This window comes from Polypterus senegalus, chromosome 1 (assembly GCF_016835505.1).
Source record: "Polypterus senegalus isolate Bchr_013 chromosome 1, ASM1683550v1, whole genome shotgun sequence".
NCBI classification, from domain to species: Eukaryota; Metazoa; Chordata; class Cladistia; order Polypteriformes; family Polypteridae; genus Polypterus; species Polypterus senegalus.
Genome location: NC_053154.1, coordinates 330,849,705 through 330,874,651, shown reverse-complemented (window position 1 = coordinate 330,874,651; position 24,947 = coordinate 330,849,705). Strand labels below are relative to the sequence as shown.

At 52.3% G+C, this 24,947-nt stretch overlaps 2 protein-coding genes across 4 annotated transcripts in view; one reads left to right on the top strand and one right to left on the bottom strand.

Moving 5' to 3' along the window:
- Window positions 1-391: 391 nt before the first annotated feature.
- On the bottom strand, window positions 392-11,013 carry bet1l (Bet1 golgi vesicular membrane trafficking protein-like). 3 transcript variants are annotated; one of them, XM_039738152.1, is made up of 5 exons: window positions 10,706-11,013; window positions 4,082-4,173; window positions 3,234-3,290; window positions 1,858-1,920; window positions 392-1,765 (listed from the first exon to the last, which is right to left on the bottom strand). In XM_039738152.1, exons 1-5 carry the CDS (start codon window positions 10,722-10,724, stop codon window positions 1,646-1,648), a joined length of 351 nt encoding a protein of 116 aa, XP_039594086.1. In that variant the 5' UTR covers window positions 10,725-11,013; the 3' UTR covers window positions 392-1,645. The 3 variants fall into 3 exon arrangements, with proteins under 3 accessions (XP_039594086.1, XP_039594103.1, XP_039594094.1); XM_039738169.1 differs by lacking the exon at window positions 10,706-11,013 and adding an exon at window positions 10,383-10,653; XM_039738160.1 differs by having other exon boundaries at window positions 1,656-1,920; window positions 10,706-10,995.
- Window positions 11,014-13,876: 2,863 nt separating this feature from the next.
- ric8a (RIC8 guanine nucleotide exchange factor A) overlaps window positions 13,877-24,947 on the top strand; it is a 31,793-nt gene continuing 20,722 nt past the window's right edge. Inside the window, exons 1-2 of the mRNA XM_039738140.1 lie at window positions 13,877-14,426; window positions 19,597-19,644. Coding sequence (XP_039594074.1) covers window positions 14,337-14,426; window positions 19,597-19,644 — 138 coding nt within the window. The 5' untranslated portion in view covers window positions 13,877-14,336. The remainder of the gene's footprint in view (window positions 14,427-19,596; window positions 19,645-24,947) is intronic.

The window sequence follows — 24,947 nt, the reverse complement described above, 5'->3', positions numbered from 1 at the left end:
TTGACCTCCGCGTCTGTGGTTTTGGTTCATTGGATTCTGGCTCAGGTTTGCCAAGAGTTGCTCTTGTGACCCTTTCCTTAAATTCTTTAAATATGAATCGTTTTCTTCTAAAGGACAAACACCAAAGGTTCTCACATGTTCTGCACTTTCACAGCTTTGGCCCCCCCATTGTTGGGCCTGTGCCCGCCTGAAGCCTGCCTTTGGAGTTGGTGTCTGGCTGCCCGGGGTGAAGTTTCTGAGGCCTGCTTGGAGTCACAGCACCGACACGGTATGCATCCTCTTCAGGGTTTGTTTCTGTCACTTGTCACCATGAGGCCCAGCGTGTGGGGACCTTCACCCACCGCATCGACACCGAGGAGGACGAGGACGAGGACGTGTGGCCCACAAGTGATAAGACGTCAAACAGCAAAGTGGCTTTATTAGAAAACAGCAAGTTAAGGCCTGCACAGAATTGACATTTTATTGGGGACTCTGACAAATTACCCACAATACACCTGAACAGGTTTATGAAACAAACTGTGGGGAGTCACAGGCCTTGGACGTTTGTAAAACATCCGGACCACCATGAATGACGATGTCAGGCATGCTGGCCGGCGTCTCTGCGACCCAAACTTGATGGCTTCTAATTAAATAAAAACTGAGCAATAATACGCTCTTCGTTAAAAGAGGCCCCTCTACCTGTGAGGGCACGTAGAAAGTAAGCCTCTGCCACTACCACCACACGTCACTGTCACATCATGTGTCCTGCACTCGTACAGTGAGGTCTGGGGGTCTCGCTAAATAGCGCACCAGTCCTAGGGACTGTGGGCAGCGGTGGAATTGGCCTAGGAGTCCACTGGTCACGACAGGAGTTCATACCAAGATGGCAGGAAGCAGTAAGTAAAGAATTCACCCCTTTAGCAAGTAAGGAGAACCACGTGGCACTCCTGCCGACTATGCCAGTTCAGTGTCACCAATCTTCGACAATGGGACCCCAGGCTGCAGGCCCCGATGGGCTCCATGGAACCTGCAGGGCATGGAATGCCCATACAAAAAGGTGCCAGAGCCAGCCAAGGTCATTATGGTGCCTGCTGTGCCAATGCACAAATGAAGTTTCATAATTCCTTGTGTGCAAAGTTCTGCTCAAGAAAGAAAAAAAAAAAAAGAAAAACACCCTGTGAGTGGCCGAGTCTCGACTGTGACCAATCACAGGTTCAAGTCCCACACCATGTGACCCCGAGTAAGCCCGCCCCCCCCCATAACTTGGCAAGTCCTTAAAGATGGCACAGTTGACCGTCAGTACTGGTTAGGGAGGCCATTTCTGTGATTGTCACCCTGTGCAGAGCGCTGGTCTCAGCTCGTGTGTCACACCAAAGAGTTCAAGGAGGAGGACGACGGACGAGACCCCAAACTCAGGCTGGAGACGTTCACATCGCAGCCCTCCATTCACTCCCATGACAAACGGACATCAGAAGAAAGCTGAAAAGGGTTAGGGGGTCTCCGTCCTCCGAGGAAATCACCCGTTAGACAGGAGCAGCAGGCCGTGACATGACGTGACGTGTGCCCTTCCGGTCAAATCAGGCTCCAGCGCCTGCGGAGACCATCTGCTCGGCCCCCTCAACCCTGCAGACCTGGAACACAACGGCTTGGCTGTTACTAATGTTTCTTACTTGATAAACGACAAGAGAGAGCGGCCCTCTCGCAGAATTGAGAAGCTCCGTTCATCATGGCAGCGGCGGCGGCGGCGTCCTCGTCCTCCACGCGCGCAGCACTTTAGGTCTGAGCCCTGGACACGATGAAGTAGAGCACAAAGAAAAGCAGGATGAGCCCGACGGAGACGTAGCACAGCAGCCTGCGGTTGTCCCGGCCGGAGCGCACCATGTTGGAAAACCTTTTCACGCTGCCCGTCAGTAGCCCAGTGGCGCTCAGAAAGTTGGAGTCCTGAAAGGGAAGAAAGCAAAAAGAAATTTGTGGGAATGCAAATCAAAAGTTCATTCAGCCACCCAGACTTGTGCTTCATGGGGTCTCCTCTGTCAAACCCCTTACAGGGGGTCCCATGTGTGTGGCCTTCTAGTTTACAGGCCCCCTATCGTCCTGGGCACAGTGCCAGTGATGTCCCTACTGGCATATGCCAGTCAAGGTGTGGCACATCGTGGCACTCCTTTACCTAGCGCCCCCTACTGTCTGATCTCTATTACCGATATGCAGGGTCCTTCTGTCCAGAGTACAGAATCCTGTGAAACTCTAGTTAACGTTTAGCCCGCCGATACCCTCTGGCGTCATCACCAGTGGTCCTCTTCACCTGCGCTGCTCCAACAGATCACCCGCTGACCGAGACTGGATGGCACGCCTGCTGACTGGTCAAATGGCCGATCTCCAAACTGACCTGCTAATAGAAGATACGGCCGCCGAGCGCGGTTCATCCTGCAGACGTCGCCTAACCCCTGCAGCCCTTCAGCTGGATGTCGGTTATCGCACGGATGGTGGCATTTCGGCGGCAATCACGGAGGGGCACACCCAGCATTTGCCTCAAGCCATCGCATTTCGAAGACCTTCAGCCCGTTCAGATCAGACTGCAGCAGAGTCCACGTCTCTGCTCCACACGAGAGAATCGGCAGAGATACTGCACTTCTTCCAAAGGCACCAGTTGAGCGATGCGAAGGCCGTGGCCGCCACTCCAATCCGTCTATGGACTTCAATCGTTGATGCCACCCTGCCGAGGTGATCAGACCTGGGAAACCAGGCAAGAAACCGCATGGAATCACAAATTCAAGTTCGTCTGCTTACGTATTGTGATAAAATACAAGAAACACAAAAGGGCCACACAGCTGAAGCCAAACGGGTCGTACGTGTACAGCAGGTCAGCGGCCTCATCAGACAGCACGTCACTGGCCGTCAGGAACAGGACGAGCGTCCCCACGTCAAGTGTCATGTCCCCTCGGGTCACTCGCCATCAGCTTTACTTCCAAATGGCGGCTTATTTTACCTTTTGCTACGCGGTGTTCAAGCGCAGGCCAGGACCCCACGGCAGCGCCCAGATCTCCTCGCTGCTCTGTGCTCAGACTCTCCTGGAGTTTCACTAAGAGCCCACCAGGAGGGCGAATCTGCCAGGGAATGGCCACTCCGAACATCAGTGAGTAACAAGGAGCTCTTTACGTCGTCTCAGGTAGGCCTTTAGGTTAACAGTACACGTCAGGAGAGGCCGAGACTGTGGGCAGGCCTGCCAGCTCTCTGCCCGTCGCTCAGGTACTCACCATCCCATCTAGGTAGGCGTTGTGCTCTTCGGTCTCCTTGTCAATGTCCAGAGCCAGCTGAAGAATAAAAAGATAAAACACAAACGTTACACGCCACGCCACAAAATGAACTGCCAAGCACACTTTGGACACTTCACCACTATTATCATCATCATCAAACTGGCACACAGGTGGCACAGTGGCGCTCCTCCATAACAAAGCTGGCCCAGCACTTCAGGAGGGCTGATCGCCGAGTAAAAAATACAAAAGCCTCCTCTGATGGCAACTGAAACCCCCGATGTGGACCCCCTGTGGCTCCCATCATGCATCTCATCTTCAGCCTCCCTTGACAGCTCAACGAGAGCCCAGCTCGGGGGCTCTCCCTCCATACTCAGAGACCCTAACATTGTCCTCCGGCGTTTGCTCTTCCTTCATCATTACTGGGCAGTGCCCACCATGACTTCTCTGCCCCACAGTTCAAGCGGTTTGGACCTGGCGATTAAAGGGCACATTGCAGACTTGAACTTCAGGGGACTGGCTGACATTTCGGTGCCATCGCCTAGAAATGACGAGACGTGAAGCTCCCTGTGCCCTGCGGTCCTCCCTGGACTTCAACACGGCAACGGGTGAAAGATGAGGTGTCAGGATGGAGCCCCGCAGGCAGTGGCACTGGTGGTCCTGGGCATTGACCACTCGAGCCTCACACGTTCTCTTCATTCCGCCTCTGTGCTCTCGGACTCCTCCGTGTTGTAAATCTTTGTGCGTTTTTGACGGACTTTGGAGTTACGGATTTGGAAGTTGCTTTGTGGAGGGACGCCCTGTGGGTGGCGCTGTGTGCCAAGTACACTGTAAACCACAGAATGACTCACCGACTTCAGCCGAGAGACTTTGGTGGCCAGCTGATCGGCCAAAAGCTTGTTCTCTGCATCCAGCATCTCATCCACCGCCCCTGGGCCATGTCCTGCAAGAGGAAGAGCGGCGTTAAAAATCAGAGAGCGAGCGACTGTGTGGGGAGCAGGAAGGAGACAAACGGGGTCACGTTGAGAACGAATCCCGCCGGACACAGAAAGGGCGCCGCTAAATCAATCACTTTGAAGACCAAAGCAACGCACAGTCCTACCACCACCCAGCATGGAGGAGACGGGAACCGAGAGCGCAGAAGACGACGGGCACAAGTCAAGACCCCAAACCGTCAAAATCACAAGCAAGTCCAAGGGCCTCCCCCCCAAAGAGTTAAAAGTCAAGAAGATCCCAGAAATGCCATCGGCTGGGACGTCAAAAAACCAGCAAGCAGGAGACCACAAATCGGCGAGACCCCCTCGAGAGTCGCAGCACAGAGAGCGGGAATCTGCCACTCGTGAAACGGCAGACGCGCTTACAGCCCGGTGGGCTCCGTGATTGTTACTGTCGACTTGGGGGCTTTCACGTCGCTTTACTTAAATATTCATCACTAAGGCGCTGCTGCACCGGGCGTGGAAATTGATGGAAACGCAGCGTCTGCTCCTCAAACGTCACCATTGGTCACCACAAAGGGATCGAGTAGGCTTTTGGCCAGCATGCGGATACTGAGGGTGCCAAGTGTGACGTGGGCACCGAGTGAATTACCAGCCGGCTTAGTATCTCTTTATAGTAAGTAAGTGGTGGGCCTGGCAGAATGTTAAAGATTACTGCTTAACATCAAGGGCATGCTGGTGGGCACTGACGGTAGAAGATGGGGTCCACCTAAAGAGTCCTACGTTAAACAAAGGAAACAGTCAGGGGAGTCCTCTGGGCAAACAGACGGGCGTGAGGGAAAGTCGAGTGAGAAATCACTCAGCGGGCAGCAGCACTTAGTAGGGAGGGCAGGCGGGCACCTGAAACAAATACTCTAAGGGCTTAGAGGGGGCAAGGGGTGCTAGAGTGGTCCTGCAGCCCAGCCACCTTTAATCACAAGGCCAGCGCAATGCCACTGCTCTGTGGATGCTGGCTTTGGGACCCCGTGGGAGACGTCAGGTGACCCAACTTGAGAAGGAAGTGGCCAGCCTAAGGCAGGGCAGGCGACAGATGGACTGACCAGAAAACTCGGGTCAAAAACGCGTCTCAAAGCCCACCCAGCAGTGCGAGACAGAAGTTCTCGTCTCTAAATAAGCAAAGTCCCCTCACTTGGTGGCCAAAGTGCAGAGGTCACCCACAAGTACCAATATGTGGAGTGGCAGCAGGTCAGTGCCACCATAAATACTGTGAGCTGAAAACAAGAGAGGTCCGAGCTCCGGTGACAAAGCGGACCACTGGCAGGGTCTAACTGGAGTAGGGGGTAAATAAGGAACCACGACTTCGATCTGCGAATGGCATCGAGGTGCCCTTATGTGGCATTATGCCAGGGCAGTTCAGACGACTGGCTGGCATATTAATGGAGGGTCACCGCTTACAGCAGCTTCGCTCTCACTACTGCCATACGAGGGCACTGAGGAGCTCCGCACGGCCTCTTCAAGTCACGTTACACGCAGCGTAGGGACAGTCACACCACACAGAGCGCCCACCCCTCCAAAGGCGGGCATGACGGAGTGACGCTTGGCATAGATACTCCTGACCTAAACGGACAATCAAAAATAAAAGAGGGTCTTCAATGGGCAAACGGGCAGCACTGGCCCTCTGAAAAGGGTGCCATCATCTTCACCACTTCACAGGTCTAATGCGTGTGTCGCGTCAATGCACTCTGTGCCAACGGCTCGGCGATACGACTTCTCATTTAGCCCACTTTCTACGTACGCCCGAGTCTCAGTCGCCTGTCAAGTCCTCCTTTATGAATCCCGAAGGCGCATTTCGAGCCTCTCGTCGTGCGTACAGCAGCCTTACAAATGAGGCCCCGAGGAGGAGGAGGACGAGAAATCAAAAGCAGGAGATCAAAGGAGATCGAGCGTCAAGGAAGAAGCAAAGAGCAAAAAGCAAAGCTGAGGACGCAAGCAAAGGTCAACAAACAAACACGGCGATAGACGGGCAGCTCCGACAGGTCAAGGTCACATCAAGCACCAAGGGACGACAAACTGTTCCCATCAGAACCGCATCTCACTAAACAACTGGCAGACCTTGTCCAGGGGTCCTTTAGGGACGTTGAGTGCAACTGAAGTGACACAGAGGGGTCAAGGCAAACGGTGCACGATGTCCGGGGCATTTCCAGGAGCTGGACGGATATCTCTGGGGCGATAGGTGGGGGTCCACCTCAAAAGCAGACAAGGGAGAAGCGGCGAGTTTCGAGCTCCACACACGGCGCGTTGGCTCCCTAGCAGGGTGGACAGGCTCTTGGAGTGGTGGGGGGGCTCCAGCGGTCATCGTCCATGTTGGAACAAATGACACACACAAGGACAGGCCACCAGTTCTGCAGCTGAAATGTGAAGAGTCCAATCAGAGCGCCGAGTTCACAGCTCACGTCAAAGCGATGGCGACGAGCTGGGACCTCAAATCCCACTTCTGACACCACGTCACCCCACCTGAAAGAAACTGAACTCCGAGGTTTAACCCTTAAACCGCCACAGCCAGGTAAAGTGGGTGCCCAGTGCAAGGTGCCAGCAGGCCAGAGGCGATCAGTCCGCTCGTGACCACTGGCACCCCCTAGACTAGCCTGTGAGTGTCGGCCCGTTCGAGCGCAGTCGGCGAGTGACTGAACTTCATCAGTGGCGTCACTTGTCCCTTGTAACATCACAGCAGATTGTTCCGGTAGTTTTTCCGGCTCATTGCCGTCGTGTAAAATGATCAGCGCTGCTCTTTGCGCTCTCCGTGTTCCATTAAAATGTCACCTCTTCTTGGTGAATTGTGACGTTTCCTTAAAAAGTGCAGCAAAAAAAGTATTTGGTGTCCGGGGGTCCATTAACCCCCCAAGTATGAGGCGGTGCAAGGGTTAAGCTGCCAGGGCCAAGCTAATAAATGTAAATATTGAACTCGGCTGACGTCATCGCGACTTTGCAGAGCCCCGCACTCTGGACCGACTCTCCTGTATCGACGCCGAGGGGACCCCCGACACTCACCGAGCGGATATTCAAGCACGCGGTCAGAAATCAAAGGACGAGGGTCAACGCCAAGTGGACAGCCAGCTCTGTACAGCGGGGGTCCTCGTCGGCATTTCAGACGTCAGGCAGCAAAGCCAACACGGCAAGTCGATAAAATGAAACAAACAAACAAACAAACGAGCAGCAGCAGCAGCTAAACACTTTGGGGAACAATCGTGGACCGATGAGGGCCCCCCGTACGTGAAACAGCGTCAGGTCACTTAGCGGAGTCGGCGCCACCGCGACGTGTTAATAAAGTTGTTATGATAACCCGACCTCTGGCGCCTTCGCCATACAAACCGTAAACCCACTTTAGCCCACCGCTGTATATTCATGCTGATGACATCACCACCCAGGAGCTCTGTGACCACGCCCATAGCAACGACTCAATAAAACGGCGTCACTAACAACAAAAAAACCCGTCTGTCAAAATGAAACTCAAAGTCAAAACCTTTGGTAGAAATGAATTCTCCATAAAACCGAAACCCTCAAATGAAAAACAGCAAAGAGCAGCGGAAATAAAAGACGCTAAACGAGGGGCCACTGGACCGACCCCCGAGTGCCAGCCGTCGTTATTGTCACCGGTGCCGTGACATTCTTACTTCTTGCCCAGTCCCCGTCACCACGCTCTGCGTCTCAAGTGACACGTCCACACCTCCCTCCAGTACCTCTACTGTCACCCTAAGTGGTGGCAGATGGCCTTCTGCACACGGTGACAGGGTGATGTGACACTCATTCCCCTTCCTGCTCCAGCAGTGCTTCCCGGGACAGCCAAGAACGTTGAGATTTGCTGTCCCCTTTTGTCCCTTCCTTGTGTGGTCTTTGATCACAGCCTGGCTATTTGCCCCCCAAATCCCACAGAGCACGTCACCTTTACTCGAAGTGCCCACTGGTTCAAACTGACCATTCAGTGGGGGGGCACTTTGAAGCAGAAAGGGTTTTTTAAATTTAGTAATCGGTTACTTTCACTTTCTCAAGAGGGTGGCAGTAAAAGTGCCCACCGGATGTACTGCTGGAGGTTCAGAGAATGGCGAGGACCTCCAGCAGTACATCCGGTGGGCACTTTTACTGCCACCCTCTTGAGAAAGTGAAAGTAACTGATTACTAAATTTAAAAAACCCTTCTGGGGGGGCACCACAACCTTACAGGTCTTGTCCTGGTGGGGCACAAAACACACAACAAAAGGCCAGCGTGAATCCTCAGAGTGCCACCGCTGACGCCCACCGTCACCCTCATCGGTGTGGGCTTGTGTCTGTCACTGCCAGAGCGGACCACTGGCCTGTCAACAGAAAATGGGCAGAACGACGGCGAGGTTCAGTGGCATGTCACCAGTAAGGGCCAGCTGGGCACAGACCCACTAGATGTGTGTGCAAAATAAGCCTTTAACGTCTCATTAAAATGGGTACCCCGATCCTCAGCGTCGTGTCTCTGATGTCCCATCAGGCCCTCAACGGGACGACTTCTACAGAAATGTTGCCCTTCACGCAGTCCATGGAGTTGTCTTTGTGCCAGGGGCTGCCAGCCGAAGGCCTGGACCAGTTGGCCCTGTGGTGTTCTCTCTCTGTGTGTGGGGTTTCCGTCTAGTGTGCCCACCAGTGCGCACTTTGAGCTCTGCTGTCTTGCCTCCTCTGTTCCAGCCATGTTTTTGTGGCTTTTCTGTGCCATCAGGTCTAAATTTAACGTGTGGCCGATTTAGTTTAAGTAAGACGGCAGTAAGACAGCCACGAAATGTCACCAAACTGCCGGCCCTTGTGATGCCCTCACTTTGCTCAAATGACCCCAATGACTGAGGGTATCAAGATGAGCTGATGCCACTCAGGACAAGCCAGGCACCAACATCCCGATGGGTGACTGATACCTTTGTGATGTAACTGGCATGTCCCAGTAGTCATTAGCAGCAGAGGGACAGTCAGGATTAGCGAGGATTACCTTCAAGATGTCACCTCACTGCCCAGACTGATTCTGAGACCACTCAATGAGACTGAAGCCCCCACATCACTGGGCACACCTGTGCCAGTCTTCTCCAAGTAAACTTCATTCATGACACCCACATTCACACTTAAAATGTCAACAGGAGCGGCAGGTGCCACCTCCGATACCGGCCACGCCACACTACGCCTGAAGGGCACAAAAGACGTCAGCATCACTGAATAAACATCAGTCTGGGGGCTGCTGGGGGACAAGGTGACAAAATTGATCAGCACAAGTGACGAGCCTGGCACCATCAGACGATGTGTGGTCGAGAAGGAGCCGAGGACCTCAAAGGTGTCCATCAAGGATTTGAAGTCCATATGTGCTGCTACAGGAAGCTCATGTAGTGCTCTGAAGAGACGGGTGACACGTGCCCTGGGCCATCATTACCTTGGGTGAAGCTGGCGGTTGTGGGGGACAGTAAAAGGTTTGGGAGGTTTAGGCAATTTGTCAATCCATACAAACTGACACTCGAGAAGGCGACGCCCTAAACCTCATCGTTCACATGCCAGCTGCTCTTCAGTTCAACGCGTATTTTGCCAGAGCTCCCAAAACTCCAAGGGGACCCCAACTGTTTGATTTCCCCGACGTCTACCACACTCTCTGTGGCCCACTGGTCAGCCAAACCGCCAGGCTCTTCCACGTGTACAAGACTACCTGCTCTGGGCGTGACATTTTCACCTTTGCCTAGGGCAGCCAAAATGCCAGAGCCCACTCTGCATGTGCCCACCCTAGCTGGCAGAGCACCAGATGTGTAGCTGCATTTCGAACCCTCTGTCACAGCCTGGCGACACACACAGTAGTCCAGACGTGACCACAAGCCGTGCTCATCTTTAACAGCACCATGGCCAGAGAAGGCCAGCTGGTCACCGGTAACCACCCGAAGGCCGCGTCCTGACGTGGCGGCCATTCCTGCTAACGAGCAGACGGTCGAGCTGCGATAACATGAAGCTCCATCTTTGACGGCTGAGCGGAGATGGCGCTCCTTCATCCAGCTTATAATACGAGTGAGCCCTGCTGAGGCTTCAGACGACACCGCGAGGGCCTGTGGACGGAACGACGGCGTAGCACCGATAAGACAAACGTCACGCTAGCGGCGGTCTCTTGGTTTCGTTTTGGTGTTTTTGTTGTGTTCTCTGTAGGTCTGCACGTCCGAATGCCGTCTCTGACCGCTCACCGGCTCCGCCCTTCCTTATTCTGTCGCTAACTCTGCTCCATTCTCCGGCAAGCAGACGCGGGGGGTCAACGCCGTTCGAGCCTACGGGAGCTCCGCAACTCCGCCAGCTGAACTTCTGCCGCTACCGGACAGTCAAAGCAAACTTCACTGGCAGGGCGGCGTTAGACCCGTAAAGGCGCGTCTATCGAGTAGCTCAGGCGGCCAAAGTCACCCGAACGTCTCGCACTTTCACACCACACCTGACACACAACATTTGTTTTAAAAACTGCTGCTCTATTCTTCCGAGAAACATCACGCAAAGCGGTTACGTGTCAACTTCCTACCTCTACTCCAGTCCGCCATGTTTACTGGGGAAAATGGTGACGCGGCGGGAACGTCACTTCCGTTAAGTGCCAGAAGGGGCGGGGCTGCAGAGTGTGAGCTTCTAAGACTTGCGCGGTTTAATCAGAACTTGAGGGGCTACGAAGCGAGCTCGTCTCATTGCACCTCGAGTCCTCGTGGAAAGAGCAAGTGGTGAGGACAGCAAGGGTGACACAGTCCGCAGGGAGGCGCCACTCCGTCCAGCGCGGAATAAGAAAAAGGGTTCACAGTGGAGTAAGATCGCTGTCCAAATGAACTCTTAGTAATAATTTAAGTCGAATTTACATTTCACATGTGTCAGTTTAGAAGCGAATTTACATTTCACATGTGTCAGTTACGCTTGCGTTTCTGAAAATAACGCTTGTTTCTAAGAGAGTTATTTTGGACAGCGATCTTACTCCGTAAGGCCGTTGACGTCTACGTCGAAAGTGAATCCCCGCTGCACTCGAGTACTTTATGTGTGTTTATGTAACAAGCCATTGATGGGAGCGAATCGGCATTCGTGTTCTTTCATGGTGACACGAGAGTCTTCTGGCTTGACCTCCTCAGCGTGGGACGGCCTGTCGGCGCATTGATTGATTCACTTTCTTTCTTTCTAAATCAATACTTGATGTACTTTCTCTCACTTTCGTTACTGTTTTTTATCATGGTGGTGGGGGGGTGGGTGGTGGTCTCGACCGCTCAACAGGTGCACTACGTGACTAAATACATTTTCAGTAAATGGTGACACTTTTCCTCATTTTGAAGGCCACAGCGTATTTAAATATGTAATTAATTGACAAATACGATCATCTAACGTCACAAAGCCAGAAGCATTTTGTGCTACATACGTAAATTACGAATTAGTTAGTTGTTGATTCATATTCAGCTTAAAGGAGACCACTTCAGATTGTAAATGTCATATTCAGTATCTTCCTCTTTTACATGTCAGAGAGCAAAACAGACCCTGGAGGAGCCTTTTAAATGAGCTGGTGCGCGCGCCCGTGTACCCGCGTCGTGAACGTGCCACCTGTCCAAAGCGAACCGCTCAGGTGAGACGCTGTGAGCGCAGCGCAGTCAAACGGCACACGCACCGCCGTGATAGAATGGCTTATTGATGAAAGAAATAAAAATTTTAAATGCTCCAGTCTTCCACCCTGCTGTCCATTTTCTAAACTCGCTAATCCAGAGCAGGAACGCAGTTGGAGCGGAACCTGCGGACATCGGGAGAAAGCAGGAACAACACCTGGGCCGGCGGCGGTGAACACGCACACACACAACGGGGGCAACTGAGCATCGCCAACCCACCTAACGTGCAAGTCTTTCAAAGCAGTTAATCCGATTCCAGAACACCGCAATATTACACCAGGCACACATTTTGTAATTTGTAAAAAAAAGAAGGAAGGGCTGGATTGGCACAAGAACAATAAGAAGACAAAAAAACTGTCATTTAAATATCGTATATAAAAAATATAATCACAATCATGATCAGCAGCCTTAAAACAGCATCAAACTCCAAATGCCCAGATTAGTGATCTTAGTGTAGAAAGGAGCAAGTTTGACCCCTGGTGTCCCGTGAGGGGGTCCGGCTGATGTGGCCTGCACAAGTTCAAGCCCTTCTTCTTTATTGTTGTTGTCCATTTTTGCACATAATTGGCTGGATGACGGAATTTTGTGTGTGGCTTCAAATGACAAACAGAGTTAACCTCAAAAGTTAACGATGATTCAACATTACAGCAAATGCCATTAGTTAGGCCTGGCAGTATGCCAGCTGTGCCAGGTCAGTTGACCCAGGTGCCAACGAGGCACTCAACTACAAATTAACAATGCAGTCCTCTATTTCTCAAAAGTGTCAAAATTAGTCATTGTGCAGGACCAACTGGCATCCCTGCTTGGATGGAACCCGCTGTCTTGTCTGACCAGGAGACCATTGGAGAGGAAGGTCAGCAGAGGAGTGGCAACATTCCCCTCCAATGCCAGGACATGGACACAGAAAGACACCATGGCAGCAACCACACAGGGACACACTTGGTTGGGCTTGGACACCTGGAAGGTCAGGACGGAGCAGAGAGTCCCCCCATGCACTTGGTGGCAGCATCCCACCTGGTGAGCCACCATGGCAGCATGGAGCTTGTGGCACAAGTGAGTGAAAACAGGAGTCATTGTTTGAAGCAAATCAGTAGGTGTCATCGGCCAGGCTCAGGTCACTTTCATGGAACAAGTGGCTGGTGCCCCTCGGGCTGTCAGAGCCCACCTTGGTATCCTGGGCCTGATATTCTCATTTCTCATATGCGAGGCCAGCAGTGAAGATCCCATTTAAATGAAATAATGATGGCTCAATTAGCCTGATGATGACATCAGTTTTGTCACCTTGTATCACTTCCTAGCTGGGGGGTCTTCTGTACGCTGCTTTCATGTGTGCACTGATTTGGGTTTCCTCCCACATAAGGTGGTCCTGCTTGTGAGGAGTTTGCATGTTCTCCCCGTGTCTCCCACCGTCTGGAAACATGAATGTTAGGGGGATTGGCTGCCCCCTGCTGTGTGTGTGGTGTATGTTCACCCTGCAATGCTCCACCATCCAGTCAAGAGTTTGTTCCTGCTTGGTGGGACAGAGCTCATCAGGGGCATTCACAGTGAATGCCAGGCTCAGGGAAAAGATTTTTACACCTTTGTGGTTTAGCAGCAGGTGGTGAGGGGTTATCCCATTTGGGGATTAGCATTGGTTCGAAGAAAGGGGGGGAGAAAGAGTCCCCCCAAACTTCCCCGTGGAATTTACAAAACATTACATTGGGGACCTGGGATCTTAACCCCCTTTCCCCACCCCTTCTCATCAGGCCTGGGCTCAAGCTGCCCTCCGACTCAGCTTAGGATAAAGCGGGTTTAGAAAATGGATGGATGGATTTTAAAAATGCAGTATTGGAGAGCAACTCGCCCGACCAGGTGTGTCCTCCTCTTATCCTCGCGGCCGTTTCTGGATGAGCCCACCGCCCCGCTAGCACCGACCAGCCCACCCTCAGCTGTGACTCGTGGATTTAAGGCGGGGCGGAACTTTGGTCTGTGAAGCAGGTGTCGTAATTGGACTTTTGAACGACGCAGTGCCAGCCAGCGCCTTATCGGCCACGGTAGTCGTCTGCGAGCCGAATCCACAGAGCGGCCGATGCCAACCTGTTTACGATGCCATCACTGAGAAAAACTAAAGGCCACACTGAACGAATCAATGGGATCGATGCAGTCTGTCACCTTGGAGATGCTAATACGTGACAAGAAGTCGCACATATCAGCACCATCCACCGGTCAAGAACTGAAATGAGTACCGCACAACGCTGCGCCTTCAGTGACGCCTGTCCTTTACTACGCCCCGTAGGACGGCTCCTATCTCCAGCCAATCAGAACAACGCAGGGCGTGGTCCAAGGCCCAGCCGCAGAAAAACTGCAAGTCCCAGCAGCGCCCGCTCTCCCGGTGATCCAGCCCGCCTTTAAGCTTATTACCTCGGGGTTTGCGAGTTCCTGGGATCAGCGCCACAAGAGTGGGACAGCGGCGGCGAGTCACACCCGAGACACCCCGTCGTCAGGACTGCCAGCACTCGTCGGTCGTGTCGTGTCAAGATCGGAGCAATGAAGACGGAGCTGAATGCAATCATAGGGACAGTGCAAACGGGAGACCAGGATGCCGCATTGGTGGCACTGCAGGCGTTCAACAAGGAGGTAACGGGGAGTTTCGTTCATTTCCATCGCGCACATCTGGGAGGGATATCGGTGGTGGGGAGAGCGTAGAGGCGGGTGGTCGCTCCGAACCGGGAGATGGGCGCGCGCGTACGCGCGTGCGTGTGTCTGTGTCTGACCCCATTCAAACGAATCGCCAACAAATGGAGCGAAAGGCATAAAGCTGCCGAGAAATTCAACGAGAACGACGAGCCCTTTAAAGAGCAGTCACGGAGCGAAAGCCCAGTCCGGCGGACGCAGCGGAACTTTAAGTATAGCGCCTTGCAGCCCTTAAGCTGAAAACGCCTGCCCTTTGTAAAGTAACGATGGAAGTCGAGACTCTTCTGGCACCGCAACGTGCGTTTGTGTGAAAATGCCGTTGATTTATGTAACAACATAACTTAAATATTACAGGTACGTACGGCACCCTGCTCGTCCTTTTCAGGCCGCCGGTGCCAACCCTGGCAGCACTGGGTATCCCGGTCGGGAAGCCGGGTCATCGCAGGGTCACCTTCAGTAACTCTAAACTGTCGTGTCACAGGGGGGACAGCAGAGGGAAGTGACCACACATCCTTGAACCGACTGCACTAACAGGGGGTCAGCCTCAACTCCCCCCAGAAGTTTCTGTGCTGGTGACGATGGAGGGTGTGGCCCCCTTGGAGTTCTGCGCTGTCGGCTTCTATTATCAAAACAGTAAACGGCTAACGTTTAGGAGCCACGCTGAACGGGTGGGCGTGGGGGGCTCTTGGAGAACAGGGGCCAAAGCCCCACCCCTCCCAATGTCACCACTGGCTGTACTGTCCAGTCAACAGTCCACTAAAGTGTTACTGAGATGGTGGTCTGCTGTGGTCACTCTTGGGTGCCCGCTGAGGTCCCTTTACTGCTAGGACCCCAGTGCCAAGTCCCCTGCATGGCTCTGTCGCCAGTGCCTTAATGTTGTTTTACTCAGCCTGCTGTCTCCAAATGTCTGCCCTTCTCACTAATTGTCCCCAAACTGTCCCCTTCAGAGCTGCTCTCAGCTTATTGACCTTCTCGTCATCTTGATGTTTTCCAGTTCTGCTGTGTGCCCCTTGTGCCCAGGTTTCTGTTAAATGAATGATGCCAGACGGTTTTAAGTGTCGTGCTGTAGAGCGAGTCATGAAAAATAAAGATTGTGACCGCCAAGAAGAGACACGGGCGAAGTGAGTGCGTACACCGATGAACTGGCATGGCCGCTCAGGCTTTGGTGCCACGCATGTCAAGACGAGTGCCAAGGTGGCACCCACGGAGCAGCACTGCCAGCCCCTCCGGACATCGATTTACATGCTGGGTTTTCGTGACAGCTGATGTCATCTCCTGGGGTGTCAGGCGGTGTGGCGCAGTGATTGAGGGTCTGGACGTCAGACCCTGAGGTGGGGGGTTTAAAACGAAATGGTCCCAAATACCTCAGTGTCATTAAGTAAATGATACCAAAGTGTAAAGCAGCAAACGGACGTTGGTGGTCTTTATCTGCTGTATGCGTGCGACTCTGCCATGCTAAACCTTCACCCGATTCCTGTGGAGGTGTTCAATACGTGAAGTTTGGGTGCCCTTTAAAGCGGGCAGCGGCTAAATGTGCCCAAATAAAATTGGGCCAAATCCTGCCTCCATGTTATCTCATTTCTTACATTAGAACACTCTGGATGAGATCAGGCCAGTTAGCCCAACAAAGCTCACCAGTCCTGTCCACTTAATTCTTCTATTAAAACATCAAGTCGAGTTTTGAAAGTCCCTGAAGTCCTCCTGTCCACCACACTACTTGGTCGCTTATTCCAAGTGTCTGTCGTTCTTTGTGTGAAGAAAAACTTCCTAATGTTTGTGTGAAATTTACAAGTTTCCAACTGTGTCTCCGTGTTCTTGATGAACTCACTTTAAAGTCACCGTCTCGATCCACTGGACTGATAACCTTCATCATTTAAACACTTCAGTCACTCAGATCTCCTCTTCATCTCCTAAAGGCTCAGCTCTTTTAATCCTCATAACTCATCCCCTGTAGCCCTGAATCAGCCCAGTCACTCTTCTCTGGACCTTCTCTAGTGCTGCTATGTCTTTATGGAGACCCAAACTGCACCTAGGACTCCAGATGAGGCCTCACCAGTGGGTTATAAAGACTGAGCGTCACCTCCTGTGACCTCCTTGTACTCCACATGTCAAGGCGCTATATAACCTGACAGTCTGTGAGCCTTCTTAATGGCTTCTCAACACTGTCTGGAGGTCGATATCTTAAGAGTCCACTACGACTCCTCAGTCCTTCTCATAAGGTGGACTTTCGATTTTCAGACCCCCATTGTGTATTCAAACCTCACATTTTTACTTCCTATGTGTAATTCTTTACATTTACTGACATTAAATTTTATTGTCCACAAATCTGCCCAAGCCTTTATGGCTATCCAAGTCCTTCTGTGATGATTTAACGGATTCCAAATTATCTGCTAATCCACCTATCTTGGTATCATCTGCCAACTTCACCAGCTTGTTACTTCTATTCCTATCTAAATCATTTATAGATATTAAAAATACCAGTCGCCCCAGCACTGCCCCCTTCTGGTCACCACTCTTAACATCGGCCAGTTCTGATGAGGTTCCTCATATCATCACCCTCGACATCCTGTGTCTGAGCCAATTCTGCACCCACACCCTGAACTGCCACTTCTTTTAGTTTGATGCCCATCTCTCGTGTGGCACCTGATCAAATGCTTTCTGAACGTCCACATCAATGATCTCATCTGCTCCTCTCTGGTCGTCTCCTTTTGTTCTCCTCATAAAATTCCAGCCTGTCAGTAAAACACGACCTCCCTCTTCGGACCCCACGTTGACTGTCCTGTCCTGTCCTTGCCAGGTGTTGCTCCATCTTCTCCTTGATAATTCCTTCCATTTATTTTCCTGTGATGCCCATTAAGCTTACTGGCCTCTAGTTGCTTGGCTCTGCCCGCTCACCCTTTTCATGTAATGGGATGAGATCTGCCATTGTCCTGTCCTTCAGAATCTCTCCAGTGTGCAGTGGAGCTCGTCAGTGGGGTAGAATAAGAAGTGGACGCCCGACCCTCCAGGTAACCAAGTCACAGGGTCAGTTTCGTGGACAGATGTGACTCGGCCGAGCTGCTCAGATTTATTAAACTCGATGAGTGTTCAGATTCCGTCAACTCAAAGCAGAAACGTTCCTACTGCAGACTTCCCTGCTCTGGATTAGCGGCTTCACCAAACGGATGGACGGACGGACAGATGTGCCCCATTAAGCTGACCAAACACTTGACAGCCAACTGCTTGGTCCCGTGGTATTTGTGGGCAGTAATGAGTGGCGGCCCCCCCGTCGTCACCCCCGCCCCGTGATGTGGCTGTGTGGACCAGCCCTCTTCTCATCTGTCACTGACTCGGTCTGACAGGTGGCGGGCATCACTAAGATTCAAGTCAGGTCAGGTGATCATCCATCCATGTTATAACGGAGACAAGCTGACAATTTCAGTAGATAAATAAGAAGTGTTGGGTGGTGAATGTGAAACGTACGCCGATGAGCCACACGTTCTGACCAACCGCCTAATGTGTCACCAAGGAGAGAACTGCCGGACCCTCTGAAGGTGTCCTCTGCTCTCGGGCACCAGGTCCTTGTGAGGCGGAGACGCCACAAAGTGGGCCTGCTGGATTTGAGGAATGTGGTGGGCATAGCAGAAGCCTGAACTCCTCATCGTGTTCATCAAGCCGTTCCCAGGCGGTCCGTGTGGTACGACAGGGGGCATCACATTTACATTGACATGTTTGTGCTCAGCTGGCACAACTTACAAAAGAGGGCAACATAACCGAGTAACACCAGTCTGGGGACTGTTTGGGGACACATGTGTCAGGACGAGGTGACAAAGTTGATCATCGCAAGTGAAGAGCTCACAACCAAATATCAATATTTGTCATCAGATGACACGGTTAGTGTGTAAAATGGGTAGGAATCGGTGACAGGATCACTGAAAGTCTTTGGGGGCGAATTGTTATAAGAGTGACGGTGGGACGTTCAGATGAGCTGCTGGAGCGTTAGGGACAGTGGAGATGGGGTGTTGGTTAGTTGATCAGCCAGTCCTGGCATTAATTGACATTCTTCTCTTCTGCCCAGTTGGTGACACTATTGCACCATGAGCAGATTTACCAGCCACCACTAAAAAGACAAAGGAGAAGAAGAAGGAACTTAACAATCCCCAGCATTGTTTCCCATTGCATGAGGACATCTTGTGGGGTCTTCAGATGCGTGTGGTGGTTGTTCTGGTAGTTTGCTATCCACTTTGCCAATTGTGAGGACAATAACAACCCTAAAGACTACGCTCGGGGGGCGCTACGGCGTTTACGCGCTCAGACTCATCTGCAAGAAGCAGGACAGGGTGGTTGCTAAGCAACGGTAAGGGGCCGGTTGCCCAGGTGGTGCATTTTGTTGTGGAGAAAACCCAGTAATGGGGGTGATGGGAGACGTTGGTGTGGGCATTCCACAGCATGTCCCATTTGTCTCAGATGCCCTGCGCTCTTCGGTGGTGACGTGAACCCTGACTAGGGGGTCTCTTGTGACGTCAGCTGATTTCTGCACTTTGCCTTTTATCTTCGTTTTTGTTTGGCCCTTTGATTTCTGTACTGATGCCATCCTCACGAGTTCCTTTATTTATTTTCCTTCTTGCCCTCCAGAAACACGAATCTCTCTTTTGGCGTGCAGGACGCTGAGCCCACCCTGCTCACAAATGTGGCCTGTCTCAACTGCAGGCCCCCAGGCTCCTCTGTCACTCAAGTCACATGCTGTGCCAGAAGGACAGTGGTGCCTTCATGACGCGAGGCCGAGATGAGCCATCTGCTTGAAATGGACCTGCCGTTGTCACCACCGTGATGCCCACTCATTGTACGTTTTTCGTATTAACGCGGACTCCGAGCGCCCGCGGCTCCTCTTTGGCGCTGGTGTCCCGAGTGCTGCTGTGCCACTGATGGCCACTCAGTTGAAGTTGGTGCCCTTCGGCCTCAGCCCTCATGTTTCTTTGTTGCCTTTTGTTTCAGTGACTTGGGTGCCCGTCGTGCAGCTGCCACCTCACCACTCCAGGCTAAGGTTGGCGGTGGGTGATGTCGTATGCGGCATGGATGGAGTCTCTCGTCGTTTCACCTCAGCTCTCTTTTTCTCGTTTCTCCTTTCTTTTAGAAAATCCAGTGCTTTACGTTTGAAGCGAATGAAGAAGAGGAGCGGCGGGTAAGTCGGCTGCCATTTTATCGCACTTCTCCATTAGGCTGAGGGTGGGAGACCCCTTGGACCCCAAGCTCTGAGTCAGTAAGGGACAACTTTACATGTGCTGGTGAGGGATGAGGGGAGTGAAGTGACCGCTGCGTCACCCCCATTAAAGGGCGAGGGGGCCGCAGGCAGTTGGGTAGAAAGCACGTCACGCGGGGGGCTGGCAGCTCAGCTCCTGTCCTGTTGGGGGTTCACTAGGTACAATACAATACAATCCAGTTTGTTTGTGTGTAGCCCAAAATCACACAGGAAGTGCCGCAATGGCCTTTAACAGACCCCGCCTCTTGACAGCCCCCCAGCCTCGACTCTCTGAGATGACGAGGAAAAACTCCCAAAAAACCTTGTAGGGAAAAATGGGAGAAACCTCCGGAAAGGCAGTTCAAAGAGAGACCCCAGTCCAGGTAGGTTGGGCGTGCAGTGGGGGGGTCCATACAATACAACACAATCCACAGAACAGAACAAATCCTCAATACAGCATAATAATAAACACTTTAGAAGTCCGGAGCAGAATTTAACAGTCGATGATATCCCATAATAAGATTTGGACATTTTTAGAGTCCTGCAGACTTCATCCATCAAGCTGCCTCCCCATTTGGCCATTTCACGGCTGAAACGTTGTTCGGCCAGCCAATCCGATGAGTGGACCCCTCTTTCCCATGATTCCTGTGATCCTCCATCAGGGATGACTTTACCACAGGCAGGCAAACGACTTGGCAGGTGGGCCAAACAGCGAGCCCACTTTGAGTAGGTGGGCTCACTGAAGTGAAAAGAAGAGGAGAGAGGAAGACGATGGAGACGAGGCTGATAAAAATAAACAAGAGGAGAAAGTCGGGCATTGGTGAGAAGTCAAAGCCAAACTGGCAGATGGCACCTGACAAGCTGGGGTAGTGAGGGTCCTAAGGCACCTAAGGCCAGCACAGTGACATCACATGTAGCAACACCGCCAATCACGAGGTGGCAATGGTACCCGTAACGTTAAACAACAGGGCCACAACACAAAACTTGAAATGTCACAGCAAAAGTGGCACAGAGTGACATCACCATTCTAATGAAAAATAATAAGAGCAAGGATGAAAGACCACCCACATAAAAAAAGATATATATATATAAGTGAGCCCCCCGATTCACACATCACGTGGCCGGGGGTGAGATGGGAGTGTCGGCTTTCTGATGTTTCTTCTTCACTCCCTGCTCCTCATCATCGTCGTCCTCTTCTCCTGCCAGTCTCTTGTGGGCGACTCTGCTGGTTCTTCTAAAGAGCGAAGTGCCACGTTGTCACAACGTTCAGACGGTCCTGGTGAGAGCAGGCAGCCATTGAGCCACATCCCGCGAGATTCTCCAAGGTGACACTGAGTCGAGACTTGAAGGTCCCTGAGGTCCTCGTGTCCACCACACTTGACGGTCACGTAGTCCACGTGTCTGTGGATCTTCGTTTGAAGTTAAACTTTCTAACATTTGTGCAGATCCTGCCGTTGGCGAGTTTCTAACTAAGTCCCTCGAGTTCTCGTTGAAGAATTTCCTGTAAAGTCACCACTGGGGTCCACTGGGTGGGTGGGCTTCTTCATTCAGTTTGGGGTTTTCAAGTTCAGGTTGTCTCTTCACCCTCGCGGCGAGTATTGGCTTGTGCTCCAAAGTGAGGCCAAGCTGACTTTTCTCGATGTCCCTTTGTAGTGACGTAGCCCTTCAAACTCGTCGTCCCACATGACCAGCCTGTCACCACCCTGTCAGTCCTCTTATTTGCTCCTGTCCTCTTCTCCTCCATTGGCTTCAGTCCTTCCTCCTCAGTTGCTCCCCTACTCGTCGGCCTCTGGACTGACTTCTAGTGCTGTTATGTCTTTTTTTGTAATAAGGACCCCAAACTGCCCCCAGTACTCCAGGTGACGCCTGACTGGTGCATAGTCCCGATGACAAGAGACGGGGAAGCAAATAGAAAGGAACCAGAAGGTAAAACAAAGTCGTGAAGAGGCCAAGAGTCCAAACCAAACCCGAGTCATAGTCGCCATCGGGAATCAAAAGCCCCCAGTCCTCAACCGGAATGTTCTAAATTGGGGCAGCAGGCGCCACAAACTTAGCCCAGTGTGCCCTTTATACTGGTCGGGGGCAATGCCACCTGATACAAAATAAGCAAAGGTGGCACCACACAAACAGACCCCCTTCTTCTTAGCTTCTTCCAGTAAACTTTTCCAAACAATACGATACAAAGAAAGAAATAACGAAACGTGCAAATGGCGGTCATAAACACTAAAGCCAAGTAGAGTGGAGTGCGGCCTCTCTAGGCCTCAGGGCGCCATATCACCTTCTTGATGGCTTCTGCCCTGATGTGGACCCCCTCATCCTTCTCACTTTGCATTTCCGGACATTAAATGTCCTCGTCCACAAATCTGCCCGAGATCCTCTGTAGCACTTCAGCTGATTTGGTGCCATCTGCCTCTCCACGTAGCTTTACCAGCTGTGGCATGGCGGGTGATAAGGCAGCAGGGTGAGTGCAGTAATAGTGGGAGTGCCCATCGGGCACACTTAGCGTAATACAAACTACAATCAAAGCAGCTGTTGGCGTGGTGCTCCTAAACCGCTCTAGCGATGAGACGCCACCCTCCAGGAATGTCTCCCTTTTACACCGGACAGACCCTCAAGGGGGCAGCTTCTCAAGGCTGTGAGGGAAAATGAGACAAGACTGTTGGTGACTGTGCCCCGTCTTGTACCAGGGGTGGTGCTGCACACCTTAGGGTGACCCTCATGCACACATGTGTGGCACGGCTTACAGGTTACGTTCTTGTCAGATGACAAAGAGCCGCAGCCCAGCTTGAGGAGCATTCTGAGGTGGTCCTTCCCCCTGACCCTCTGCTTTGTGGTGTTGAAGCCACTTTTGCCCCCCATGCCCACACATCACTCTGTACTTCCATTTCCTTTGGTTTGACCTCCATCCACGTTTATCAAAAGCTTTCCTCAAATGCTGCTTGGTGCCCTCATCTTCACTTTGGATTTTCTCGTTCCTCGTAGAATTCTGACATGACGGTGAAACTCATCCTCCTCGTCTGATGCCCTGCTGAGCGTCTGCCTCTCCTTTTCTTGGCCTCTGCTGCTTCATCGTGTCCTTCCACTAATTGCATGTTCATCTTACGGCCTGTTGTTACTCTGGTCGGCCTGATCGTCATTTCTAGCCCCCCTCTTTTTTAGGGTCCTCCTCTCCTTCAGCTCCTTCCACACTCTCGGTGTCTTCCTCTCTGCACTGATGACAAGGACTTTGCTTCGTCTTTCATTTTATTCCCCATCTTCACATCGTCTTGCCTTTGTCCTTGTTGTCCAGTACTTGACGTCACACTGCCGGCCAGTGGACTTACTCCCCCTGACTGTCATGTTCTCCAAATGCAGGACCCCCAGCGTGGGTCACATGACCCGTCCACCCCGTCTCGGCCCCCACATCCCAGCCCCAATCTCAGCAGATCCCATGTGTTTCCTGCTTTCACGTCCTCTGTCTGTCGTGATTCCCGATCGGGCAGCGGTGGGCACACACGTCTCCTCCATTTTGTTACACAACAAGCAGCAGAGTCGGCGGCTGTGCTTGATGTCTGCCAAACGAAAGCAGCGCGGCTGGTGAGTGGCACTATACAGAGGTGACGTGGCACTGGCTTTTGACTGCACTGAGCTGCCGTCGATGGCTCGCATTTCTCGAGGCACAGATGCTTCTTAATTCACTGTCAGGATGCCATGGCAGTCGAGTCTGGTTGGCGAGTCGCCTAGCAGACTAATGCAGACCTTGGAGCTGCCAACAGCAGACATGTAGGGGCTGAAGGCGCCGGGTGTTACCAGTAGGGGGCGCCAATGCTATGTGGGTGTTTTCTCTGCTGGCCTTTCTTTCTGGGACTTGCTGTGCCTGAGGGATGAGTAGCACCACCTGCTCCTGCTTCCTGAGGTGGGCAATGCCAATCTTCTTAGGGCACAGAGCCTTAAAGAAACTGATCTGTGGATCAAAGCAGAGCCAAGGTAAATAAGGTAAAAGTCGGGGGACATGGCTACAGGCAGGCAGTGCCCATCCAATGACAAATCGGCAAACAAAAAAAAGTTGTAGCTTATATTGGCATTTAGGTGCCCTCCTTGTATATCCAAATGCCCACACCTAGCAATGGCGCTTATGAAAACATGATGTGCCCACAGTGTGCCAGTAGTATTCAGGTTCTCCATGCTAAAGTCTGCCACCTTCCTGTTCCAGATCCCTCCGGACCACCGAGCGTGTTGTCGCCTAGCTTTAATTAAACTGGTCCCTGGGCACAGCGTTGTGTGTGGCAGGCACTATGCCAAGAAGCCACTGAAAGTTAAAAGCATTTGTAAGAGTCCCCTGTTTACACTTATGGCCCAGTCCACACACCGGGGGGCGCTGCTCCAGTCACTGATATGGACCCATCTAAATTGGGTGGTCTCTTGGCACACCCGGAGCTCACACCTCCGGAGTCTTGGGTTTCAACCCACGCTGGCCACTCTCTGCATCTTATCTGGCCCAGTATGGTGGTCTCTGCTGAGATGGGGACTGCCCTGCTGCATTAGGTGCAGGGACATACATGGACAGCTACATGTGGGGATGCCATTTTTGTATCCTGCGCCTGGTAGGACCCTGGGGTTTGGGATGAATGTCACTCGCTTCCCAAAAATGTCCCACCATGGAGGGGTAGCAGAGTGTAAAGAAGTGGGCGGTGCCTCCCTGTGGGTCTTGTCTGATTGGTTCATTGTGCTGTCCGTATTCTGGACTGGCCAGTGGGCCTTGGTGCTCCGGCTTGTCTCCGTCCCTGGTTCAAGGCTGGGGGGCAGTGCACACCTGCAGATGCCACTGTGGGTGCTTTCCCTTTGAGTCCCACTGCCCTTTCTCTTTTTGCTTGAATCACCCATCAGGTGACCCCCTTGTATCCCTGAGGGGTCAGAGGGCAGTGTGATGTAAAGTGGCCTTGAAACCAGACCTTTACCCGGGTGTGTCACCTTCAAGGGGCAGCAGAGGCCTCCTCCTCCTCCTCCTCCTCCTCCTCTCTACAGTAGCCTGGGGCCGTGTCACTGCTGCAAAAATGGGCATTAGGGTATCATGGTGGACTGAGACCTCTCATCACTCGGACCCCCTGGCTGGGCATTTTGTGCCTTTCCTCGTGAGACCCTAAAAAAGCCATCTCTTTGAGAACGTTCTAGCAGCTTGTTGCCTTTCTAAGGGGGCTTCCTCCCTGTGAGCTGACGTGGACATAGTGGGGCTTCACCACACAAGACTGGCGTGAGGGATTATTAGA